Source organism: Carassius carassius, chromosome 3, assembly GCF_963082965.1.
Source record: "Carassius carassius chromosome 3, fCarCar2.1, whole genome shotgun sequence".
NCBI classification, from domain to species: Eukaryota; Metazoa; Chordata; class Actinopteri; order Cypriniformes; family Cyprinidae; genus Carassius; species Carassius carassius.
In genome coordinates, this window is record NC_081757.1 from 3,520,526 (window position 1) to 3,544,354 (window position 23,829).

The 23,829-nt window shown below is 38.4% G+C and overlaps 1 protein-coding gene across 1 annotated transcript in view; it reads right to left on the reverse strand.

Moving 5' to 3' along the window:
• Window positions 1-569: 569 nt before the first annotated feature.
• dnah2 (dynein, axonemal, heavy chain 2) overlaps window positions 570-23,829 on the reverse strand; it is a 153,768-nt gene continuing 130,508 nt past the window's right edge. The window contains exons 68-88 of the mRNA XM_059525133.1: window positions 23,404-23,552; window positions 23,051-23,117; window positions 21,884-22,034; window positions 21,304-21,452; window positions 21,097-21,230; window positions 20,798-20,942; window positions 20,397-20,596; window positions 19,492-19,618; window positions 19,157-19,343; window positions 18,524-18,672; window positions 17,793-17,976; window positions 15,403-15,593; window positions 15,108-15,299; window positions 12,818-13,002; window positions 11,379-11,613; window positions 11,124-11,275; window positions 10,929-11,043; window positions 5,039-5,215; window positions 3,424-3,498; window positions 1,354-1,504; window positions 570-1,225 (exon numbers count right to left, since the gene is read on the reverse strand). Of these exons, the coding sequence (XP_059381116.1) occupies window positions 1,071-1,225; window positions 1,354-1,504; window positions 3,424-3,498; window positions 5,039-5,215; window positions 10,929-11,043; window positions 11,124-11,275; window positions 11,379-11,613; window positions 12,818-13,002; window positions 15,108-15,299; window positions 15,403-15,593; window positions 17,793-17,976; window positions 18,524-18,672; window positions 19,157-19,343; window positions 19,492-19,618; window positions 20,397-20,596; window positions 20,798-20,942; window positions 21,097-21,230; window positions 21,304-21,452; window positions 21,884-22,034; window positions 23,051-23,117; window positions 23,404-23,552 (3,270 nt within the window). The 3' untranslated portion in view covers window positions 570-1,070. The remainder of the gene's footprint in view (window positions 1,226-1,353; window positions 1,505-3,423; window positions 3,499-5,038; window positions 5,216-10,928; window positions 11,044-11,123; window positions 11,276-11,378; window positions 11,614-12,817; window positions 13,003-15,107; window positions 15,300-15,402; window positions 15,594-17,792; window positions 17,977-18,523; window positions 18,673-19,156; window positions 19,344-19,491; window positions 19,619-20,396; window positions 20,597-20,797; window positions 20,943-21,096; window positions 21,231-21,303; window positions 21,453-21,883; window positions 22,035-23,050; window positions 23,118-23,403; window positions 23,553-23,829) is intronic.

Consider the following 23,829-nt stretch of genomic DNA (forward strand, 5'->3'; position numbering starts at 1 on the left):
CAAAGCAATCCTACTGGGAACCAGGATTAGATTGTGGCTTCACCTAATTGTTCTTTCAAGAGCATCCTTCTATATCAAAGAAAATAACAAATCCGTCCAACATTTTACTTATTACATACTAAACTGTTGACGCCTCTATAGAAAAATATTTTGAACTCTATTTGTCAAAGAATTCTGAAAAAGTATCATGGATTCCACAAAAATATTAAGCAGCACAACTGTTTTCAGCATCGATAACCATAACAAATGTTTTTGAGCAGCAAATCAGCATATTAGAATGATTTCTGAAGGAATTTGTGTGACGGCTGTTGAAAAATCTAGTTTTTTTTTTTTTTTTTTTTTTTTACAGATAAATGAAATAAAATATATACAATTAATTCATTAAAATGGATAATAGTTACCTTAAAATGCAACAGTATTTTTAACAGTAGTGCAAATATTTGTATATTTTAAGATTATATGATGCCAGCTAATTACATTGACTATCATGGTTTTGAACATCACTATGTGCCCTTACTATTAAACTATTCAAATATGTACGACCAAATAAAACCTCCACGAAAGTGAGATGCTGAATCAAAATCTTTTGAATCGAAAGAAACGGCTTAGGATCCTCTAAAAATTCACTAAAAATTTTAATTAAAAATAAATAAAGAAATAAAATGGCAAATTCAAAAATTAAGAAAAAATCTATTGTAGTGCCACCTTGTGGTTGATTCTTACAAAATTTGGTCCACAGCATCTTGGTGACATCCTGCATGCATATACTGAATTTCAGAATGATTATCCCAACAAGTGAATTATTGTTTTTGTTTTTTTTATGTCTGGAAAATCGGCAACACCAATGAATGAGAAAATGCTGAGCTGTTTTATTAAACATTTAAATTAATTTCATAAAACATAACAAATTGCTAGTTTTCATTTCATCTCTTGTAATTTATCGCATATGAATTCTCTTCTTAAATTTACTCAGTGTGTAAAAGGGTATAACAAGTGCTTGTCCTCTTTTGTGCATTGCATAAAATTAGACATGGAGTGTTAATCAAGTGTCACTGAAAGTGTGAGTGTGTTCAGCTATCAAGGCTCATGAGCAGAGCGGTTCCTCTCTTGATCCAGTGATCATAAGGCACGGCTCCAGACTTCAGATCAACGGGCACCACGAATGACGGCCGACCACTTCCACCGGACCGCACAGGGTAGTAGTAGCAGGGACAGGAGTACATGTCTGCACACACACACACACACACACACCAGAACATCAACAATTACTGAATGTACTGACATAAAGTTGACAGCTAAAATCAAGAGAGAAGATTCTGTAATACAGGGAGGTATGTAAGACTGTGTACTCACTCTTTGCGACCCTCTTGCGGCTCTCCACAGGTTTGAAGTGGATGGAGGGCATGGGACAGACCAGCTGCATGGGCTCTGCCTCTACCAGACAGGAAGCCTTCTTATCCCAGCCTGCCCCGTCCAGATACAGGCCCTGGATGAACACACCATCCTGGAGGAGGGGGGGGGGGGGCAAAGACACTGAGAGAGGGCATGCAGCGGCCTCCAGTGCAAGAATTTAACTGGCAAATAAATGCATGGAAATGTATTATTATGTATTATTAAAAGTATTATTTGGCCACACTGGCATGAGGACCATTGACGACTAATCGAAATGTAAAAATTCATAGCAGATATCATAAGGACGCAAACTCCCTATCTAAGCATGCATGGAAATGAAGTTACACACAGTAATGGGTGTTTTTTGATAGTTTCCATCTAAGTCAGCAGAGTTTATAAGGGGGTGTTCACACAAAATTTGTTCTTAAAGTCCATCTAAATGTTTTTTTAATTGTCAGTCAATTATAATACATGGGTGTCGTGTCTGTTCCATCGCATCTTGCTGTTTTTTTTTCTTGTGTTATTAAGATGCTGTGTTAGAACAGTAAAAAATCTCTCTAAACCCCTTTCTCTCTATTCATTTTTAAATGTTCATGATCACAAGAATGTTTGTTTAAATTTCAAATAAATGCTGTTGTTTTCAACTTTCTATGTATAAGTTAATCCCGAAAAATGTACAGAAATAACAGAAATATTAAACGTGTGATGTGATACTGAAGACTAGAGTAAAAAAATTCAGCTTTGCCGTGACATTAATTAGTTAGATATAAACAAATAAATATAAATGTATTTTAAATTGTAACAATATCTCACAATAGAAAACCGTTATTTTACATTTCAATAATAGTTTACAATATTGGATTGTAATATTGCCTTGGCAAGCATAAGCTAATTTTCAAAAACATAAAAAAAGAGAGAGAGAGAGAGAGAGAGAGACAGAGAGAGCAGAGAGAGAGAGAGAGAGAGAGACAGAGAGAGCAGAGAGAGAGAGAGAGAGAGAGAGAGAGCACGAGACAGAGAGAGAGAGAGAGAAATAGAGAGAGACAGAGAGAGAGAGAGAGAGAGAGAGAGACAGAGAGAGCAGAGAGAGAGAGAGAAATAGAGAGAGCAGAGAGAGAGAGAGAAATAGAGAGAGACAGAGAGAGAGAGAGAGAGAGAGAGAGACAGAGAGAGAGAGAGAGAGAGAGAGAGACAGAGAGAGCAGAGAGAGAGAGAGCGCGAGACAGAGAGAGAGAGAGAGAGAAATAGAGAGAGACAGAGAGAGAGAGAGAGAGAGAGAGACAGAGAGAGCAGAGAGAGAGTGAAATAGAGAGAGAGAGAGAGAGAGAGAGAGAGAGAGAGAGAGAGAGAGAGAGAGAGAGAGAGAGAGACCAAGGGAGACGCAATGAGAGAGATGCAAATGTCAGGTGCATCAGCTCCTAATGGACAGCTCCTAATGGAGAGAGAGAGAGAGAGAGAGAGAGAGAGACAGAGAGAGAGAGAGAGAGAGAGAGCAGAGAGAGAGAGAGAGAGAGAGAGAAATAGAGAGAGACAGAGAGAGAGAGAGAGAGAGAGAGAGAGAGACAGAGAGAGCAGAGAGAGAGAGAGAAATAGAGAGAGACAGAGAGAGAGAGAGAGACAGAGAGAGCAGAGAGAGAGAGAGAGAGAGAGAGAGAGAGAGAGAGAGCAGAGAGAGAGAGAGAGAGCGCGAGACAGAGAGAGAGAAATAGAGAGAGACAGAGAGAGAGAGAGAGAGACAGAGAGAGCAGAGAGAGAGAGAGAGAGAGAGAGAGAGAGAGAGAGCAGAGAGAGAGAGAGAGAGCGCGAGACAGAGAGAGAGAAATAGAGAGAGACAGAGAGAGAGAGAGAGAGAGAGAGAGAGAGAGAGAGAGACAGAGAGAGCAGAGAGAGAGTGAAATAGAGAGAGATAGAGAGAGAGAGAGAGAGAGAGAGAGAGAGAGAGAGAGAGAGACCAAGGGAGACGCAATGAGAGAGATGCAAATGTCAGGTGCATCAGCTCCTAATGGACAGCTGAGGGCAGCAGTTACTCACCTTGGGAGGGGAATGCAGATTCTTGTCATCCATAGAGCTGACAATGAACTCCCAGGATAGAGTGTCTATAGACACCTGCACAGCAAACACAACACTGATATCAGAATCACTGCCAGCAGACACACACACACACACACACACACACACCTCAGTTCTTGCTAACCACCTGTCGGTGTGTCGGGACATTACACATTAGGACATTTGTTTGTTCAGTCCATTTGCTGCAGAACTGGCTGCCCCGAAGCGTCACAGGTGTCTCGTGATCATCAGATGCAGCTCATTTTGCTGCTGTGCTCCTGAAGCTATTGAGTAGCTGAGCATAGTGTGATTTTGGGGGAATGTGTTAGAGCTCCTTTTTGCAGATCCCAAAAGGACCCAAGAATAAACATCATCACTAGAGCATTAGAAAGGTAATGGAGCAGTACTGTGCTGCATCCCCTGCAGAATGTGTGAGTAAGTGAATGTGAATGCAAAGTGTCAGTAAATGTAATGCAGTATAAATGTGTTAGCGTTACTCAAACTAATTACAGACCATCAGTTTGCTGTGATTGAAGTCCATATGAGAAATATAATTCTGCACTTGGGAAGTTTCCACTTGTGTGTTTGGAAATTGTAATTATGAAGTGATGTGCTCAGAATAGATTTTATTCAGAATAAAATAAACACAGAGCAATTTCATACTTCTTTCTCTCTCTTTCAAATTCTCAAGAAGATGTTTTAGAGACCGATGCACTAAAATGACGTGCAGAGGACTGACATTATGTGTGTAATTGATGCTTTCTTCTACAGACAACGATGGGAAGTATTGCTTAGACACACAAGCATGTTGCCTCATAATCTGGCTGAATGAATTGTAGTTTGGGGCAAGATTTATTGCTATTCATTATTAATAGCACACACAATGCATAGAAATCCACTGTACAGTTAACATTCAGAGTTACAATTTATTAAAATCAATATGGATTTGTTTCTGCCATGATTCTGTCATTTTTTTTTACAGGGATAGTTCGCCCAAAAAATAAGTATCTTCTTAAATGTACAAAAGAAGATATTTTCAAAATGATGCATTTGTTTGATCAGGTAAAACTGTAATATTGTGAACTACAATTATTGTTTTCTATTTGAATATAATTACAAAATGTTAATTATTTTTGTGATGACAAAACAGAATTTATAGCAGAACCTACTCCAGCCTTCAGTGTCACATGATGCTTCAGAAATCATTCTAATGTGCTGATTTGCTGCTCAAATTATATATTTATCTTTCATTATCAATGTTGAAAACCGTTAAGCTGCTTAATATTTTTTGGGAGAAACCATGACACAGTTATTTCAATATTTTTAATGCATTTGAAATAGAAATAATTTGTTACAATGAAAAAGTGTTTACTGTGAATTTTGATCAATGTATTGTCTTTGCTGAATAAAAGTATTTAAAAAAACTCTTAATCTTACTGACACCAAACTTTTGAACAGTAGTGCATCTTTGACCGAGCTCTCTAGTGTGTGTGACTGAGTAAAGTAAGAGTCTTCCCCACACGTGTTTGATGTCCTGAGAGTGTGCTAAGACTCTGTTAAGTATGTGTGAATATGTATGAGTCTGTGCGAGTCTCACGTTGTTCTGGCGTGCAGAGCTCTGCAGTACAGCGGTGAGGAATCCTGTAGGGAAGGTAAATCCAGACAGCCAGAAGAGGACAGGAGGGCGAGCGGTTTCCGCCCAGCGAGCAAACTGCTCCACGCGCTGGCACAGGTCCCTTGTCCAAGATGCCAAGGGCTTCAGAGATGGGTACGCCTAAGGATGGAGAGCGTCTCATTACTGATGCGTGTCTTTTGTAGTGGTGCAATTAAAATGATCTTACTGTTCTGCAACAGTACTTGCTCTCAGCAGGAACTTGACATTAGATGAATGAAATCTGGTCAAGGGAATAACATCAACTTCAAATGGTACAAAATTGCTTGGTGACATCTATCTCCGCTTACAGTAAGGCCTTTCATTGAGTATTGTGTAACTCCGAGTTCAGCTGGTTTATGAGAACTGCCGCTCAAGGCCATTGAGCGGATACAAAGGAAGAGTTTCTGTGGGTTTGGATGAGATGCATTACTGTCTGTCATGAAGAATATCTTGAGTGATTGAACCGCAGAGTATAATATTACGTCAGACTCTAGAGAGTTTTAAACAAATCTTACATAACCAGTTCGAATTGAGCAATTAAACGAACATAAATTTGACGGTGCAGAACAGTATGGCGCGATGTTTTCTGGAATCCTTGGGACTGAAGTAATTATTCACCCTTCAATGTTATTTTTGGGGTTCAAAGAACAAAGATATTTGGATTTGATAAAAAAACAGAAAGAAAAATCAAACGTGAGTGTGGCTTGTGCCAAAGGAATTAGCATTTCAAACACTGCAACTGCCACACAGCACTAGGAAAATACTCGTGATTAGTTTCATTTCACGCTGCGCCATAAAAAAACCTTTATGCATTTAGGTTCTCGCTGGCATGAAAATGAGAACGTTTTGAGATATTTCAGGCAGAATAAACGCTGTCACTTTTGCCCTTTGAAACTGGGACAACATGGAGTGATATAAATGAGGATAAAAGGTTTTGATGGAGTATCTGCTGATGTTTTAATCTGATCTAGCACTCCAGAGCAGTAGTTCCCAAACTTTCCAACCACCCACGCACCAACTTGAAGCTGTGCATGAAAGTGGGGAGCACTAAATAATCAACCAAACTCTTGCTCTGACAAATTAATCACAATCATGGGAGCAATTGTATAATGTCCACTGATTTTTCTTAACTAGGCAGTTTAAAGGCAAATCAGGTCAAACAGCAATATTTCAGCATCACTGAACAATGATTGACAATGAAGAAATGGGGAGGAAAAAACAGCTACATAGCATGTTATTAGAAATGACAAAACCAATTAACCGGCCTGCAGAAATCAGCTAGCGTTAAGGGCACATACATTAATGAATTGCACAAAAAATAATTAGCTTTCATTAACATAACCTTGTGTGTTCTGCACAGGTGATTAAACCTTTGAACTTTTAAACATACACAAGATTGGCACAAGCATTCCTATTGTTAACTAAAAAACAAGAAACTAACGGAAATGAAAACTGAAAATACACTCATTGGCACCTATGGACTTAAATTGTGTATCAAAGTAATGGAGGTTATGCTCTCCTGATTTGTTTTTAGTAAGAAAAAATTATATTTTTGATAGTTCTGAAAATAAACAGGGGTACTTGAACAAAAGTGTTTTTAAAACTCTAATTTAGTTCTGTCAGTAATGCTTGTAATGTCCCTTTTTTAATCAATAAGCTAACATGAATGACATTAAAGTAATTTTCCACCATCACATCTATTTTCTTTGGTGCATCACAGGTATGGAAGCCTAAGGCTAACTGACATAAAGACACATCGTGAGACATATAAAATCTCAATTGTAAAATATAAAGTCATTATTCTGAGACATAAATCCACCATTATGAGTGACAAAATTGCAGGAAACAAAGTCCCAATTAGGCTATAATTAATTTATTTTTCCTTAGAAATAGCCTTCCACAGACTGGAAACCACTGATCCCAAGACAGTAAAAAAAAGAAACACCAGATTCAATAAATGGTGTGAGTGTTATCTTTTAATAGCCTTTGAGGTCACAGTGGGTTATGTCAACAGTGTCAATGTAACGTATGAGGCCTGACACCTCCACCACTCACAAACCAGCAGATATAAAGAGCATGACAGAAAGGAAGATGGGAGAAAAAAGAGAATGATGAGTGACGAACAGCAGAGAGAATCAGCAGCAAATTAAAGTCATATAGCTCTGTAAAGATATAATGAGTCACTGCCAAACAGTGTTGGGCAAGCTCCTCTGTAAATGTAATCAAATTACTGATTACTCCTTTTATTAGTAATCATGTTACTGTTCTGATTACTTTATTTCAAAAGTAATTAGTAACATTACTAGTTACATTACTTTCTTCTCCATGAAATTTATGAAATCCCAGCATACACGCTCCCAATTAATATTTATTATTAAAGCATCAACATTCACAGAACACTTATTTTTAACTAAAGCAATCGGCTGCTGCGAGCATGGTTTGGCCTGGCAGAATGCCAGCAAAGAGCGCTGCATTTATAATCTCTAAGAGACATCTCAGTTAATCACAATCTCACAAATATCTGTTATAACACAATAAATATATGGATAATGAATCTTTCATAATGTCTATGTACAATTCGTGTGTTATAATGAGAGGATTCCTGAGCGCGCAAACTTCAGCACTGCATTGCTCAACGCTGCAAACACGTGTTATAGCCTAAATAGAAACTCTGCATATGCTTGCGCATGTTAATCGTTTAGATTTTATATTAGGTCATGTTGCTTTTGTGCAATAGATGAACAACAATTTATTTGTTTTAGATAGTTTATGTCTAGATATTTCTATTTTGCAGGAGTCCCGTGGATCATTTTGCGCACCAGCACTCGCCCATCTTGTCCTGCGCTGGTCTCGCAGGAGCAGGTCTCTGATCCATTGGCACTTGACTTGACAGTGTGTGTGCTACATCCTTTTTACAATCTTTAGATTATAAAACACTGCATACTGTCAGCAATGTAACATGGCAGTAACGTATAGAGACCTCGGCTTTAAACTATAATATAATTACGATGTTGAAAATTATAACGCGTTAAATTACTCTGCCCAACACTGCTGCCCAAATATAACACTGGACAGAGACAGAGGAACTGCATTCAGCGTTAAAGATAGGCTGATGGATGGAGACAGAAAGAAAGAGAAAAAGAGATAGACAGTAATGAGGCACCGCAGACAGCAGAAGGACAGTCCCAGCTGGAGAGGAAGTCTTAATGGATGCTCTCCACTTATTTTGTAAAAGAGGCGCAGAAGATGGAAAACGAGGCAGAATAGAGGGATGGATGGATTGCCATTTGGATTAGTATATAGGCCATACGCTTACCAAAGAGCTTCAAATAAACATGGGTTTGTTTATTCAGTGTATTTGAGTCCAGTTATACTTAGAAAACAACCAAGACCCCCCCCCCCCCCCCCCCACCACAAATCTACATCAGAATAATACAAGATCCAGAGGTGGGTAGTAACGAGTTACATTTACTTCGTTACATTTACTTGAGTAATTTTTTGGGGTAACTAATACTTTTCGGAGTACATTTAAAGATGGGTTCTTTATACTCTTACTTGAGTAAATATTGGGGGAAATATCTGTACTTTTACTTCGTTACTATGGGCGACGCTCCTCTCGTTACTTTATCTTAATGCAATAAATGTTATAAATGCTTCAGTTTATTCCAAACGCGCCGTCTACTTTTCTCTGGGCAATGAACGATGCCCATTCGCGAATGATTCATTCTTTTGAGTCAATTCTGTTCAAAGGCTTGATCAAACCAATTGGCAAACGAGTGAATTGGTTCATGAATCAGTTGAGTCGTTCAGTTCCCTGCCGCGCACGCTGAGCGTCTGAAGCGGTTCACTCGGAGTTGTAACGTTTAAGAACATCAGCAGCGTTGAAAACGTGGCTATGGAACTGCACTGAATTGAAATCTGCAAAGGTTATTATTTGCTAGCGATGGAGATCCTTATTAGATGAACACCGCGTGTGCTGTCTACTGTTTAACAGGTAATAACTTGGGCTACATTCGATTACATTACACGATACCAGTTTGTTGTACGTGTGTGGCTTATAACAGAGGGGAGTCAAGTTGAATGCAGCTTCCAAAAGACAAAAAATAGCCGATTAAGATTTTATTAATTTTAATACAGTCATACCGCTGCGAGTACGATCAGCAAGTCCAGCTGCTAAATTCAGATCTGTGATTGCTTGCTGGCGCTTAGCCAGAGATAGATGCGTTTATACAGTGCTGCGCATTATAACCAATCACACATGATTCTTTTGAGCTTATTAAAGCATTGGCCAATCAGAGGCGTTCAGATGAGTCATCGCTAAAATGCCGGTGCTTCCTTCACTCGCTCCTGACTGAATACCTCTTTCTGGCGAATTCTCTCATCAGAAACAACAAAGTGCAGATGTGTGTACGAATCTTTAATTAAGATATTGATTTCACAGTGTTAACAGTTTCAGTGATTTTAATGGGAGTTTCTGAGAGTGATTGAAATCTAGACTGTCAGTGAAAATGATCTTTAATAATGTAAATGTTATTTGCTCTCTTTCTGAACAATGAAAGATTAGAAGCAATATTTATATCACATTAACTTTCAATGTTAAATTCACATTTAATATAAAGTCAGTCGTATTAAAAATATGTTATGGCATGACACCTATATCTGTTACTTAAGTAAACAGACAGGGTTTTATAATAAATTACATAAATTGGAGTAAAGGCTGATGAAATATATACATTTATACAAGCACACATACATTACATACATTTTATCTATATATCTAAATAAAAAAAGGCTCAGTATATATGACTCAAAGTAACTAGTAACTAACTACTTGAGTAGATTTTTTATCCGATACTCTTTTACTCTTACTCAAGTAATTATTCAAGACTAGTACTTTTACTTTTACTTGAGTAAATATTTCTAGAAGTACTTTTACTTTTACTTGAGTACAGTTTTTGGGTACTCTACCCACCTCTGACAAGATCTAACATCTACTCTTGGTGACCTAAACACACACACAAGGGCATTATTACCACATCTTGTGGACAGAGAGGCCTGTGCATTCTTGACATGATTCGGGCAGCTCTCAATCTATAACAAACACTAAGAGCGTTTAAACCCAAGATGAGTGTGTGTTTAATTCTCTAAATGTTGCTCTGTTCACCTCAAAGCAATCCTCTCAACCATTCATTCACACCCTCCTGTTGCTCTCCGCTGAACACACAGATCACAGCCCACTTTCACACACTCACGCAGGGCTGTATTACAACTACAACATGACCTGGTGTGTGTGATTCACAGAGTTATAGAGCACTCCTCCAAAACCTAGTGAGATGCTTACCTACATAGCATTTCAGAGGGCGCCGAGGGAGCATATGTCACCCTCGTAGATCACTTGTTTTGGCCAAATTGTAATAACTGCATTAATTCTGTGCAAAGAAGGCAATCCCAGACATACAGTATGTATACTTCCATTCAAAAGTTTGGGCTTGGTAAGAAATTAATACTTTTAATAATCAATAATGCATTAAATTAACTTCTTATTTTTTAAGGAATCCTAAAAGAAAGTACAACAGCTTTTACAAATGTTTCTTGAGCACCTAATTAACATATTAGAATGGTTCGTGAAGGATTATGTCACACAGAATGGCTACACTGTCATCGAGTAATAAACTACATTTTAAAATATGAGCAAATATACACTTAGGCACTTATTTTAAATTGTAATAATATTTCATAGCATAATAATTTTTTTGTATGTTTGATCAAATAAATGCAGCCTTGGTGAGTAAAAGAGAAACTTTTGAATGGTAGTGTAGATGTCCTCTCTTACCTTTTCCCAGAGAGGAGGTACACGAGCATCATGGATATTGCGAAATATCTCCTCTAGACTGCTGGACATCACAACCAGACCTTTAATGCCCTTCTCTAGCTCTAAGAGAGATAATCTACACACACATATAGAACGGTTAGTATATTAGCATTCATAATCACACACTGTATGACTGTTACGCTCTCACACACAGACCTGATGGTGTGCAGCAATGCATTGTATCTTTGGATCTCCTGCAGCAGAACTACATTTAGAGGTGAAAGGTCATCCTTTAGCAACTTTCTAGTACCCTCATAGTCAATCTCAGCAGGAATCCTTTGCAGAACATCAGCAGAAAGTTCCAACACCTAAACACACAAAGTTATACATTCAATTCTAAGTGTCACATATGCTGAAAGATCTTTAAAAATGCCATCAGAACAGTAAATTTCATATGTTTATCATCCACACCTTATCTTCCCTGCTTGCTCCAGTGCTGGTGGTGTCTGTGCTGGTGACTTGTGGCTGCAGAGACAGTAGTGTGTGGAAGAGGGTTCGAGCCTCGGTGATCTGGCTGGCGATGTCAGCATTGGGGTGTTGTCCAAATAATTCTGGGTGCTCCAGAGCTGGCAACTGACCAATGAAGTCCAAATATGAGGACTGAGGCCCATCACGAGGAACATAGTAATGCACCAACGAGGAGACCCTGTACATGCAAACAAACAGCTTTTAAAGACTTAAAAAAAAACAAATTAAAACTGAAATAAAATAAGTTTAAGTTGAAATTTAAAAAAGCTATATATTACTGTGTTATTTGGTTGCATTGGATTTGTTGTGAATATCGTAGGTGCCAAATGGAAAATCAGCAACAGTTTGTGAATGTTATACTTCTGCTCCAGAAATGGCATGAACGATCCTTGTATTTGCTCGTAAAAATGTAAAGCTGAAGGGCAATTTCATACACATTCTCAAAATAACCCTTTCTTTAGTTTTCATCTACAGGTCATATTAAATAACTGATGGTAGCTAAACTGTTTGTCAGTAAAACTTCACAGATACTGTAATTACTACCAATTCCTATTTCACTCTCCAAGTCCAGTAATCCATGGTATTTCATTTCTATTACTGCCTAAAACTTTAGAGCTGCCTCTGCGGTGCACTCAAGTCACCATGGAGGCACTGATTGAGGGTAATTATAGGATGTGGTTGCTATAGTAACAGATTTTCCATCCACATATGCAGTATTGCTGGATCCTGAAAGACCAGGGGGACACATTGAACTCAGATGCTATGAGATTCATTTTTCGGCCCCATGGGGGAGCTGTTGGTCTTCGTTAGATCAGAACTGTGCGGCAGACTTACTGGCTCAAGAGGACACACGGGAATCCTCACAGCAGGGTAAAGAGGAGTGTCAGGGATCAAAGGGTATGTGTGTGTGTGTGTGTGTGTGATGGCTTGACATATATTCAATGCAAAGTTTGTGTGTGAGAGAGTAATGAGAAGATCTGTCCGTAAGAGTGTGTGAGATTTTCTTGCTCTTTTTCAACAAGGCGAACATTCTCTCCATATGGGGACGCTCTATCTCTTCATAATGTTCAAAAACTGACTAAGAGTGACAAACACTAAAGACACAATACAGTGTTTGGACCGAACAGAGAGTACATTAGAGATTCTGTGCGTGTGGTTGGGTTTACTAGGCTGTAGTTTGGGGACAAATTTGTCTCCAGAAGTGTGGCAAATCTGCCAAAACTTTATTTTAGGAATATTAATAAATTAAATTACTCGTGTTTTTAATATAAAAATGCAAAAAGTTTTCTTTAAGGTGTAAGATTAGGGTTTGTTTTAATTCAAAAAAAAATTCTAAAATGAATGTTCCCTTTTAACTTTTTTTTATGTGTGTGTGAACTCACTTAAAGAAGGGTGTATCAATAACAGCAGGACAGAAATATTGGTTGATGTAGGTGGTGAGTAAACGTCGGTCCCAGTCGTCAGTCACATGTCCTCCATAGTTGATCCCAGCGATGAGAAACTTGAGAGCGTCCCAGGGGATTTCCTCATACTCATCCAAATAAAGACTCAGAAGATTCTCACTCACCTGAAAAACGAAGAGACAGGAATAATTAACAAACAGTCAGTCTCCACAAACCCATACAGTTGTCAGAGATGCATACGAGTACACAGATTTATTTATGGTATATTTTTGAAACGTGTTTGAATTTGTCATACCTATTAAATATGCAGCTTATCTTGAACTTGAAATATGATGCAAAATTTAGGCTACAGCATCACTAGGACGCAAAGGTAAACATACAGATTCATAGAGACTATGACATGCTGCCAAAGTCCTAATAATTTTGCAGCGTACAAAAATGAGTAGTGGATCAAATAAAATAAAGCCTTAACAGAAGGAATAGGCAGATTTACAGATTTGCTCAGTGCATCGGGATAAAAAGTTAACGATGCGATGCACCGGTTTAAAAAGTGTGCATCAGATACAAGTTGGCATTTGTATCGCAATGCATCGTTTCTAATATTTTTGCATCAGTAAAAAACTATTTAATTATATATATTTACTAGTTGAACTATAATTGTATTATTTATAAAGTGAGCAATAATCTGCTACCAATATTTTATATGTAGATTGATTTCTCCTCTCTAAACTGTTTCTCAAACGCGTTCTCTCATGCACCACTTCTGCTGCATGAATATGACGCATCACAACACTACCGAGACCTGAGGAAAAATGGGGATTAAAAGTCTAAAACCTGACTTGAAATAACGGATCATTCGAGGCTAAAGCGGTTCCATAAATGACAAATTGAGTTCACACAATCTCACTAATTTGTGCATGTTTATTCTTAAGCAGCTCTTAATGTTGATCATGGATCAAATCGATCAGCCATGGCAAACAGTGAATATATCTGTGCTGTTTAATGCTTTTGAGAAATTGTGTTTTTCACAGTGCATAACTGACATGTCACAGTTATATTCTTCATCTGTAAATGTCAGAAAGTCACGCAAACATATTCTTTGTACTGTCAGGAGTGGGCGAGGCCGACGCGTGTGAACGAGCGCTGCTGTGTGCATTTGCTCTAAACAGATGGAGCGCAATAGAATAATTCTGAGGCAAATATACATTTTGCTAAAATATTTGTTGTTGGACATTAAATGTGTCTTTTGTAGAATTTTAAACCTACATATAAGTGTATTTTTTATGCCAGCAGTAGCAGTTTAACTGTAAAGGGACTTTTGTAAGCTAGTACAGTCCTAATTACTAAGCTCAAATGAGTGAATGTGTGTATCTTATACCAGTTAAAATATAGTGATTGTCTTTATTATTTATTTTCATTTTTAACTCAAGTGATTTTAACTTTTAATTTAGTTATCTTAATGCTTTAAAGAGCAATTTTAGATTGTAATGTTCTGCTATCTGTTCTGCAAACTATAAAAGGTCCAGCTGTCATAAAACCAGAGGGAAAGGCTGCATGGCAAGTTGAATAATAGAATGTGAGAGAGTCAGTGGTAGTATCATTAAGTTCCTATTGGTCAGTGTTAGAGGCTTTTAATAGCTTTCCCTATACATCAAATATATTTTAATTATTTTATTTATATTTATTTTTAAATGTATATATTTATTATATGGTTGAAGTATACAACTTTATTTTTTCTTGATTGATTGATTTAGAAGTAGAATGGCGAAAGATCTTTAAACGAGATCAGGGGTCGAATCTAATCTACAAGTAGACACTGATGATGGTATGATATTGAAAAAGTTTTGTCTTTGCAATGTGCATCTTTGTATTTTTATAGCCTGAATAGAAAAGACTTTTGAAGATTTTATTTTTTTTAGTGTGCAGGATTTCATGCTTTTTTTTTTTACTCTATTGTATTGTAAAATAAAAACAAAAGCATGTTTAATATTAATAATCATAACAAGTGAAAATAATACCTATTATTTGGGAAAAGGGTATGCGCATGTTTCAATTTCAAGTGCAAGATATAAGTGACGCTTATGGAGTTTGTGTGGAATCTATGAAATAAATGGACTAATAAATGCATGCAATAAATGTACATGAAATTGACTTTTTTTTTTTTTACTTAAATTTAAGCAATTCACATTGGACATACTTTGGAAAACAGAAATCCACATAACCATTGAAATTCCCATCCTTGTCTCTCTTTCTCTTTCTCTTTCTCTACCTCAAAGTCAGAGTCGTTGAAGCTGTAGACAATGTTCCAGCCGAGCTGTAGGAACTTCCTTCTCTCCTGGATGATGCTGTGGAAGAAGCAGAGAGTGAAGAGCAGCTTACGGTACAGCAGCGGCCGCGAGCAGCGCGAGAACTGAGACTCAGACACCCGCTGATAGAGACGCTTCATATTCCACTTCACCCCCTACAGAGACACGATCACACACACACACACCAAGACCACTTTAATTACAGTACACACCATTTTATACATCTCAGGATACTGTGCAAAGTGTGTGTATGTGTACCCTAGGAGGCTCAGTAGTGATTTTGATGCCCGTCTGCAAGATGGCAATGGGGAATTCTGGGTGAGGGGAAGAGCTTAGCCACAGTCGGAAATCTGGATGACATTCTTGGATTTGTAACTCATCTACTAGTTTATCCAGCTCACACATCCAAGAGAGAGACAGGTGACAATTAGCCAAGAACACCCAATGACCTGCCAAAGAGAATGAGTTTGATTAGTAGATTTAGTAAAAGATTTGATTAGATTTGACATTTTCTGAAGAAAATGTGAGTTGTGTTGATCGATATTATTATTATTATTATTTTATGAAATTGCTAATCTGCTTTTAAAACATGATTTATCATGTTGCTATGAAGCTGATAGGTCACTGCCTATTGGCTAATGACAAAATTCCCAAGTCTCTATCCTATTCATTCACTCTGATAGTCACTAAATATGGATCACCTCTAGTATTTTGTGACATTACAACCATTAGCACGTTTACATATAACCACCACACAATATCTATTCAGTATTCAGCAACCTTGTGAAGCACTGTTATCCATTGCACGTGTGAAGAGGCTAGTCAGTCCAAGATGTCATTTAGAGACTACAGAGGCTACAGCTAAAGCTAATAAAGCTACTGTAGCAACATTCCTAAGCTCAAATAGCAGGGCATGGTGCTAACAATGCAAAGGACATAGGTTCCCAGCGAATGCAAGAACTAATAACATCTAGAAGTTGAATGCAATGTGAGTTGCTTTGGATAAAAGCATCTGCCAAATGCATAAATATAAATGTAAACTAATGGTTTCATTCTCAGGGTCACAGAAAGTCTGGAAAATACTCCTGTAAAAGTAAAATAAAACTGCTTTTGGTGCAAAAAGTGGAATATATACAGAACACTACCAGTAAAACGTTTGGGGTTGATCAGATTTCTATTTATTCTTTTAAAGAAATCTCTTCTGCTCACGACGGCTGCATTTATTTGTTTAAAAATACAGTCAATTTTACTCATACTGAATGTAGGCTCTAAAATGCACTAGTCCTCAACAGTGAAAAGCAAGAAAGTTTATTTCAATCAAAAATCAAACTGAACACCATAATACTGCAATAAATCAAGGTCGACACATCATCCTCTTAAACGTCTACAAACACTCAAGTCTCATTTAAGCTCAAGCACTCAGAAGTGCATAAGTAAACAAATATCCTTCAAAAAGGTCTCTTCTATGTCCCCATCTCATATATGAAACACCTGCAAGTCAGCAACTAGCTAGTAATGCACTTGCATTCACAGAAAGAAGCCTTGTTGACAAGTTTTGAGTGACTAAGACCTCCAGTGACCTAGATGGCTATATCACTTCTTTTGTAGCAGAAATAAACTGCTGCAGAAAAAGTTAGGTGCCATGCCATATGTAGAGGCTGCATCCGAAAACCTAGGCAGCTGACTTGCTGTCTCGCTGCCTCATGAGGCAATGACTTTGCAGGCAGCGTTTTTGCACGAAGGCACCTCATGAAACTGATTTCGGTCAGGCTTTGGAGGCAGCGTAACAGTTTAATGATCTACAACAAAAAAAAGAACGAGTTTTGGTGATGACTAAGCCAATATTTAATTAAAATAATACAGTTTTTTGGTAGAAATAACATCAAAAGTGCAAAAAGTTAGTCAGAAATATACATGTACACACAAACTGACCACCAAACGCAACTTTCAGAAGCCATCCTTATTTTTTAGCTCAACAGTCTCGGAATGGAATGCACAGGATTGTGGGATTTCAAAGACAGCAAAGGATACATCTATGCTGCCTTAAAATTCGGTCAGAAGAAGGTACCTCCGGAGACAGGAAGTAAAGCAGAATTTGGATTCGGATGTGCCTTGATGCCTTCCTGCCTTGGAATTTTAGAGCTTTTGAGCGCAGCATATGTGTAACGTTATTACTCATCAGAAATGTAGTAAAATAAGGAGTACAAATACTTATTCAAAAATGTAGTCAAGTAGAGAGTAAAAGTTGCTAATGTCTTTGATTAAGTACTTACAATAAGTAATTAGATTTACTCAAACCCTTTACACCAATGCCATTACTCCAGATCCTTCAGAAACCATTCTAATATGCTGATTTGGTGCTTCCCTATTAATATCAATGTTGAAAACAGTTGTGTTGCTCATCTTTTTTTTTTTTTTTTTTTTTTTTTTTGTGGCAACTGTGATACATTTTTTTCAAGATTCTTTTATGAATAAAGTAAAAAAAAAAACATTGTAAATGCCTTACTCTCATGTTTGATCATTTTAATGCAATCAAATAGCTAAATAAAATAATTTCTTTTAAAAACCAAAGAGTTAAGAGTTATCAGAAGAAGCTATAAACAGGGAGATAAATAGTGGCAAGAACACAGGCAGAGAGATCACTTCACCATTTGCAACTCCCTCTTTGATCAGTCGTGTTGCGATGGGTGCCTGGCCCTGACCCAGAGAGAGGGCAAAGAATCGCTGACCCATGCCTGACATCTCTGCCAGCTGAACCAGGGCTGCTGTTGGGTCCACACCAGGGGACAGCACAAAGATCAGAGGAGTCCTTGTGGTGCTGTCCGCTAAAACCTGAGGCACACACACACATAGAGTAAATGGTTTTTGGTGCAAATGCAGATGATTTTTTGATTCAGATGGTTTCTATTTTCAAAGTAAATGCAAAAGTCAAAATGCATACTAAAACGAGAAAAAAAATGAAAAGGGTGTGGAGGGATCAATTGCATTTAGGTAACCCTAAAGCATATCTGATTTATTTCATGCAGTCTATTACTCTCTTTCTAGAGGGAGATGTCAGCCGGCTAAAAAAAAGCTCTGATGTTGGTTAAGTTGTGTTGATTGTTATGCTCCAGAGAGGTAAGAGTTAAAAAGCAGTCTCACATTCAATTTTCTGATTTCAAAAGCTGAAAATGTCAGTTTCTTATAGAACGGTGTCATTGACAATCTGAGTACATTTCACTTTAATGTAACACAAAACTTAGCAATTTTCACATCTCATCCAAGAGCCATTATGATATAAAGAACAAAAAAGTTAACTTCTTTGCTCGTTAATTCATTTTCCTACTAAGCTTTAAGGTGAGCAGACATCTTTGTGTGTGTGCGTGTGTGTGTCACTCACAGCCTTCATATCAAGAATGGGCGGCTCGACGAACTGAGAGCCCAGGTTATTGATGACGAAAGTCGTGACGCAGAGAGAGACTCGATCCTGTCGGAGAGATCGTACAATCAGCATCCTCTGGAGCTCATTGCAGTTTTTTTGCCATTCTCCTGTGCAAAGAGCGAAAGAGAGGAAAAAGAGAACAAAAGGCAGATTGTGGCATTTAGGTCAGGATGGGAGAGAGGGAAGAGAACTGAAGAGGGAAATGAAGAAACAAGGTGATAATGTGTTTCACTTCACTAACTTTAAAAGGGTGTTTTCATTGACTTCTATTGTTTCAATATTGCTCTAATGATATTTTTTATTCCCAAACTAGGATCTCTGAACCATGAACCATTTTTTTTAAGTACCGGCACCTTTATTTTAGTACCAGAATTGAATGATATTTACTTCAGGTAAATGGTAGATGCATTCTTCTGCCAGTGTGGACAGAACACCACTTTAAATCCATACAACTCTGACATTGGCTCTGATTCCCATTAAGGAGCCAGAATCATTCTGACAGTAAGATTCCTAACCCAATCCAAACCTTATATTCTAAAATTAGGCTCCCACAACGTAGTATGCAAAACTTGATGCCCACACACACATTACCAGGAAGTAGTGCTTTCTCTGGCTCTGGATTGGTGTACCAGAGGTGCCAGTCTCGAGGGTACTGCTCAAATGAGGCCATGAGTCCATGGAAATTAGTCAGTTTATCCAGTTCAGTTATGTTGTCCCAGTTAGAGTCCAACAGCCAGCTAGAGCAGGGGTTATCCATCTGTTTCTCCTTATCCAGAACCTAACACACACACACACACACCACACAGATTGCTTTATGTAACATGAGAACTTCTTTTTTATTTTTAAACAAGTCAAAACAATCTTTTATAAAAATCCACTTTTGGTACCAGAACACACACAAACACACTCCCCCCTGCAGCTCTCACCAGTCCCCCCCGGAGAAAGAAGCTGTATTCATCAATGTTGAGCTTTCTGGACGCCTCCAGGATCTTGGCGCACATGTGGAAACTGAATAGGAGCTTGTGACACTCAAACAGTCCTCGACAGGTGTATCTGCAAACAGATCAAACTCTCTGACATCACTCTGAAAGTAAGTCAGCTTAATATGATTTTAGAAAAAAAATCATTAAAAAAAACGTGAGATGACACCAAGCAAGCACTACATGATGATTATGTATGTGGCTGTATATGTGTGTGCATCATTTATGAAAAAATTGTGACTGACACATTTCAAAATAAATGTAGTTCTTTAAACTTTCTAGTTAAAAAAAATGTACATACGGTTTCCACAAAATAGTTTAAGCATAATAAGAAATGTGAATGATTTCTTAAGGATCATGTGACACTGAAGACTGGAGTTATAGCTGCTTTGCCATCACTGGAATAAATGACATATTAAACTATATTTTTTTATTTAAATTATACTAATATTTTACAATATCATTTTTGTACTGCTTCTTTCAAAAACATACACATTTTTTTTAAAGATTTGGTAGTGTATACAGTATATATAATTTTCAAAGAATTATTAAAATAGCTTTTATATTAAATGTTTTTTTATATTAAATGTTTTACAATTAAAATAGTTTTGAATAAAAATATAATAATCTTTAAAAGAGATTTTCATGCTTTAAGACACAATAAAACTTATTCTTAAAAGGCATTTTGAAATTGGAAAAAGTACATGCTTACAGGCATCTGTAAGTTTTAATAAAAATCTACCTCTGGGGCATAAGAGTGCAAGTACAGTGAAAAAACTCCAAAGATTGCACAATAAAAAAGAAACATCTCTGTAAATATATGCATGTGTATGTGAGTTTGTGTCTCAGACCTGTAGACGGCATAAGTGTGGTGTCTGTTGAGGTTGTTTATCCTCTCCTCCAGTTTGTGGCTGCGGGGGCTGCTCTCTATACTCAGGGTGAACAGGTTGATGTAGGCGTCCAGAGAGAACTGATACATGGGATCTATATAGCCCAGATCATTCAGTACAAAGAACAGGATGGACGCCCTCTGGGCACAAGGGCGGTAGGCCTGAACACACACACACACACACAGAGTGGTGTCTATAGCTTTATCTGCCTCTCCTGCTAACAACATCCTCATCTCAGCAGTCTTTTTATCTCTCTGCCTTATTCAGAGGTGCAATCTTTAATCCAATCTGGCAACCCTTTCAGCACCCTCCCCTCACACCGTCTCTCTCTCCTTGACCCCCCCCCCCCCCGCCCCCCTCACCTCTCTGGCGGTATCGATTTGGCTCTCGGTCAGTTCGCTGATCTCCAGTTGTTCTGCGACCACCGTGGCCGTGACTTTGGAGGTCTGCAGGGTGTTCACCAGCTGAACGTCATCCAGCAGGGAGCCGGACGCCTCATTCAGCAACCTGTACACACACACAAACAAAACGGATGAGTGCAAAATGTGAGACTTGCTAGTATAAATACACTGTTGATTAGAACTACTGATGTGTTAGTGGCACTTGTATGAAGGTGCTAATGCAGAGCTGTGACATGTGCGAGCGTGTGTGTGCCGCCCACCGCAGGATCTCGTCCTCCAGCTCCTGCAGTTTCCTCTTGCCAGAGGCGATGTTGATCACCAGAGAGTCCTTCTGTTCCTCCAGCTCAGGACGCTCCTTCCTCACCACGATCCCCAGCAGCTGGGCCTCCAGACCCTGATGCACACAGATTTATGTTTCATCCTCAAAGACCTCTGTCATGGATACACGTTCATTAACACACACTGACCTGTTCTTTAACAGCAAAGTTGACAATGGTGGTTTTGGAAGAGATTTCAGGAGTGTAATGTGGATTGGACAGTTTGGTGGTCATGTAGAAACGGAATTCAGGACTGTATTCCACTTCTTTATCTCCTAGTTTTAACAAGAAACGCCCACCTGCAGAACACACACAAGAGATATGCAATATTTCCACAGATCATTCCTTGTGGAATTTGAACCTACAACGCTGCCAAGCCAGATTTGTAATAACTGTGCAAAACTTTACTTGCCCCAGTGACAGTTTCTCTGGCCCGGATATATTTTCCTTATGCTATTTTTAAATATTAGAAACAAAATACAGATTTTTTTTAAAGCTATTTTACTTCATTAACTGGATTACAGTTTGCATGATCTAAAGGTAATTTTATATTTTTAAGTAAAATAACCTTTAATTAGCATTAAACCAGTAAATTACACTGATATAACATCAAAAACAGCTTTTAACAGACCCATTACATCCTGCATATTCTGTCTTCCTGATTGTTAAGCAATGTTATCAGTCAGTGGTGAGTCATGTGAGTGTTTGTGTGTGTATAGAGGGGACTGACCAACTCTTGTGAAGGACTTGTTGAGAATGGGGGCTAGTGAAGGATCTAGTTCCTCTTGGACGTTCTGCAAAAGAACTGGGGAACCAAACTGCACTGCATTCTCCAGGATACGCAAAAAATCCGGCATCTGCAGGTCTATTACCTTCAACCCCTGAGAGAGCGAGACAACATGAGACTAGAAGAGAACATGAAGGACACACAGAGGACGATATACTGACCTCAACTAAGAAGAAAAGAGTAAAGGTAACAGAGTGATAAATCATACGTGATAAATGAGCATAGAAGACAGAAAATGGGATGGAGGAGAGCTGGAGGAGGCAGAAAAGAGGCTCCGGCTCTGTCATTTTGTTATTGTTCGTAAATGTCAACGTTTAACTGTAGCGTGTGAACGGCACTCGCCGCTCCAGACACTCACCACTACAGATGTGAAAAGACCTGCAAGAGGAGGAAAAGGTCACAGACAGAGAGAGAAGAAGAAAAGAGGCTGAAGCTGAACAGCAAATTATCCTGAGAAATGAATCGAAAGTGTGCGTCCACCTATGTCTCCTTCTGTATATACCTGACAGCCTATCTGCCCATCCATCCATGTTTCTATCTATCTATCTATCTATCTATCTATCTATCTATCTATCTATCTATCTATCTATCTATCTATCTATCTATCTATCTGTCGTTCAGCAAATAAAACCCACCCCACACACCCCAGCACAGAGATACAGAGAGCGAGTGTATTAATGTGGCTGTGTTCAGAGGGAGTGCTAAATGGAGGATGTATTCTGTTGTAGGAGAGCAGGTGAGGAGATACGGCCTCACAGGGGATGGAGTTTCCAACTCACAAGAGAACTGAGTTTGGAGTTCTGTATTCTAATTAAGGGCTCTGAAAACGGCTCGTCTGTGGGTTAGATGGTGAGTCATGTGACGAGGCATCGTGACTCTGAGCAGGTAATGTTGGCACTGAATGTGGGTTATGTTTTTCTCTATGGAGAAGTAGATCTAACACTGACTGATAATCCCGGCAGTCTCAGTTTCCATTGTTTCTGCCCTGCTCTGATGTCTGTATTCATTGCCAAGACATTTACAGCAAAATAATGTAGTCTGAGTTCAGTACAAGGATTAAATTAACTCATATATATGGGATGTGTGTGTGTGTGTGAGAGAAATATTCACCCGTTTGGACTCCATGTTCTTAATCCACTTTAGCGCTTGTCCTTGAGGGTCCACCATTAGTGGCCATCTGTGACAGAGAACAGGGAGAGAGAAACATTAGCTCTCACTATAAATGCATGTCACAGTATCCATAAATAGGCTATTTCCTAATAATCCATAATCAAATAAGTTTGGTGTGTGTGTGTGAGGGAGAGAGGAAATTAGCATAAGCTATAAATGAACAATCCAAAAAAACTGAGCTTACTATTATCTTTAGCTAATTATTCTCCAATCACTATTCATTACTGCTCATTATTCATGAGATATCATCATTATTCTAATTAGCGTTAAGGGATTGGCTCTCTGGGCCTGACCGATTGCCACGGGTGACGATGACTCCGTTCTCAGTGGAGAAGGCATCAGACGGAAGGCCTTGGATATTCCATTCGCGCACTGCCGTGGGTTTAGACAGGAACATGGCAAAGCTGAACCCCGGAGAACACGGCACCCCCAATTCTCTCACCTAGAGATGAAAAGGGTAGTGGAAGATTCAGGCAAGGACATTTGAACGAGAGGAAAAAGAAATTAAGTGTTAGAGCTGTCACCTGCATAATGTAATAATATTCTAACCTGTGAAGTGTGCAATACTATGCAATACTGAACCAGTTTTCAATGCAAAACTATGAATTCAGTTACTGCAAGTGCTCTAGATCAGTGGTTTTCAACCTTTTTTTTTTAAGAGTGTACCTATTTTTTTTTTTTTTTTTTTAATTGATGGAAAAAAAATCAATTCGCAGTAA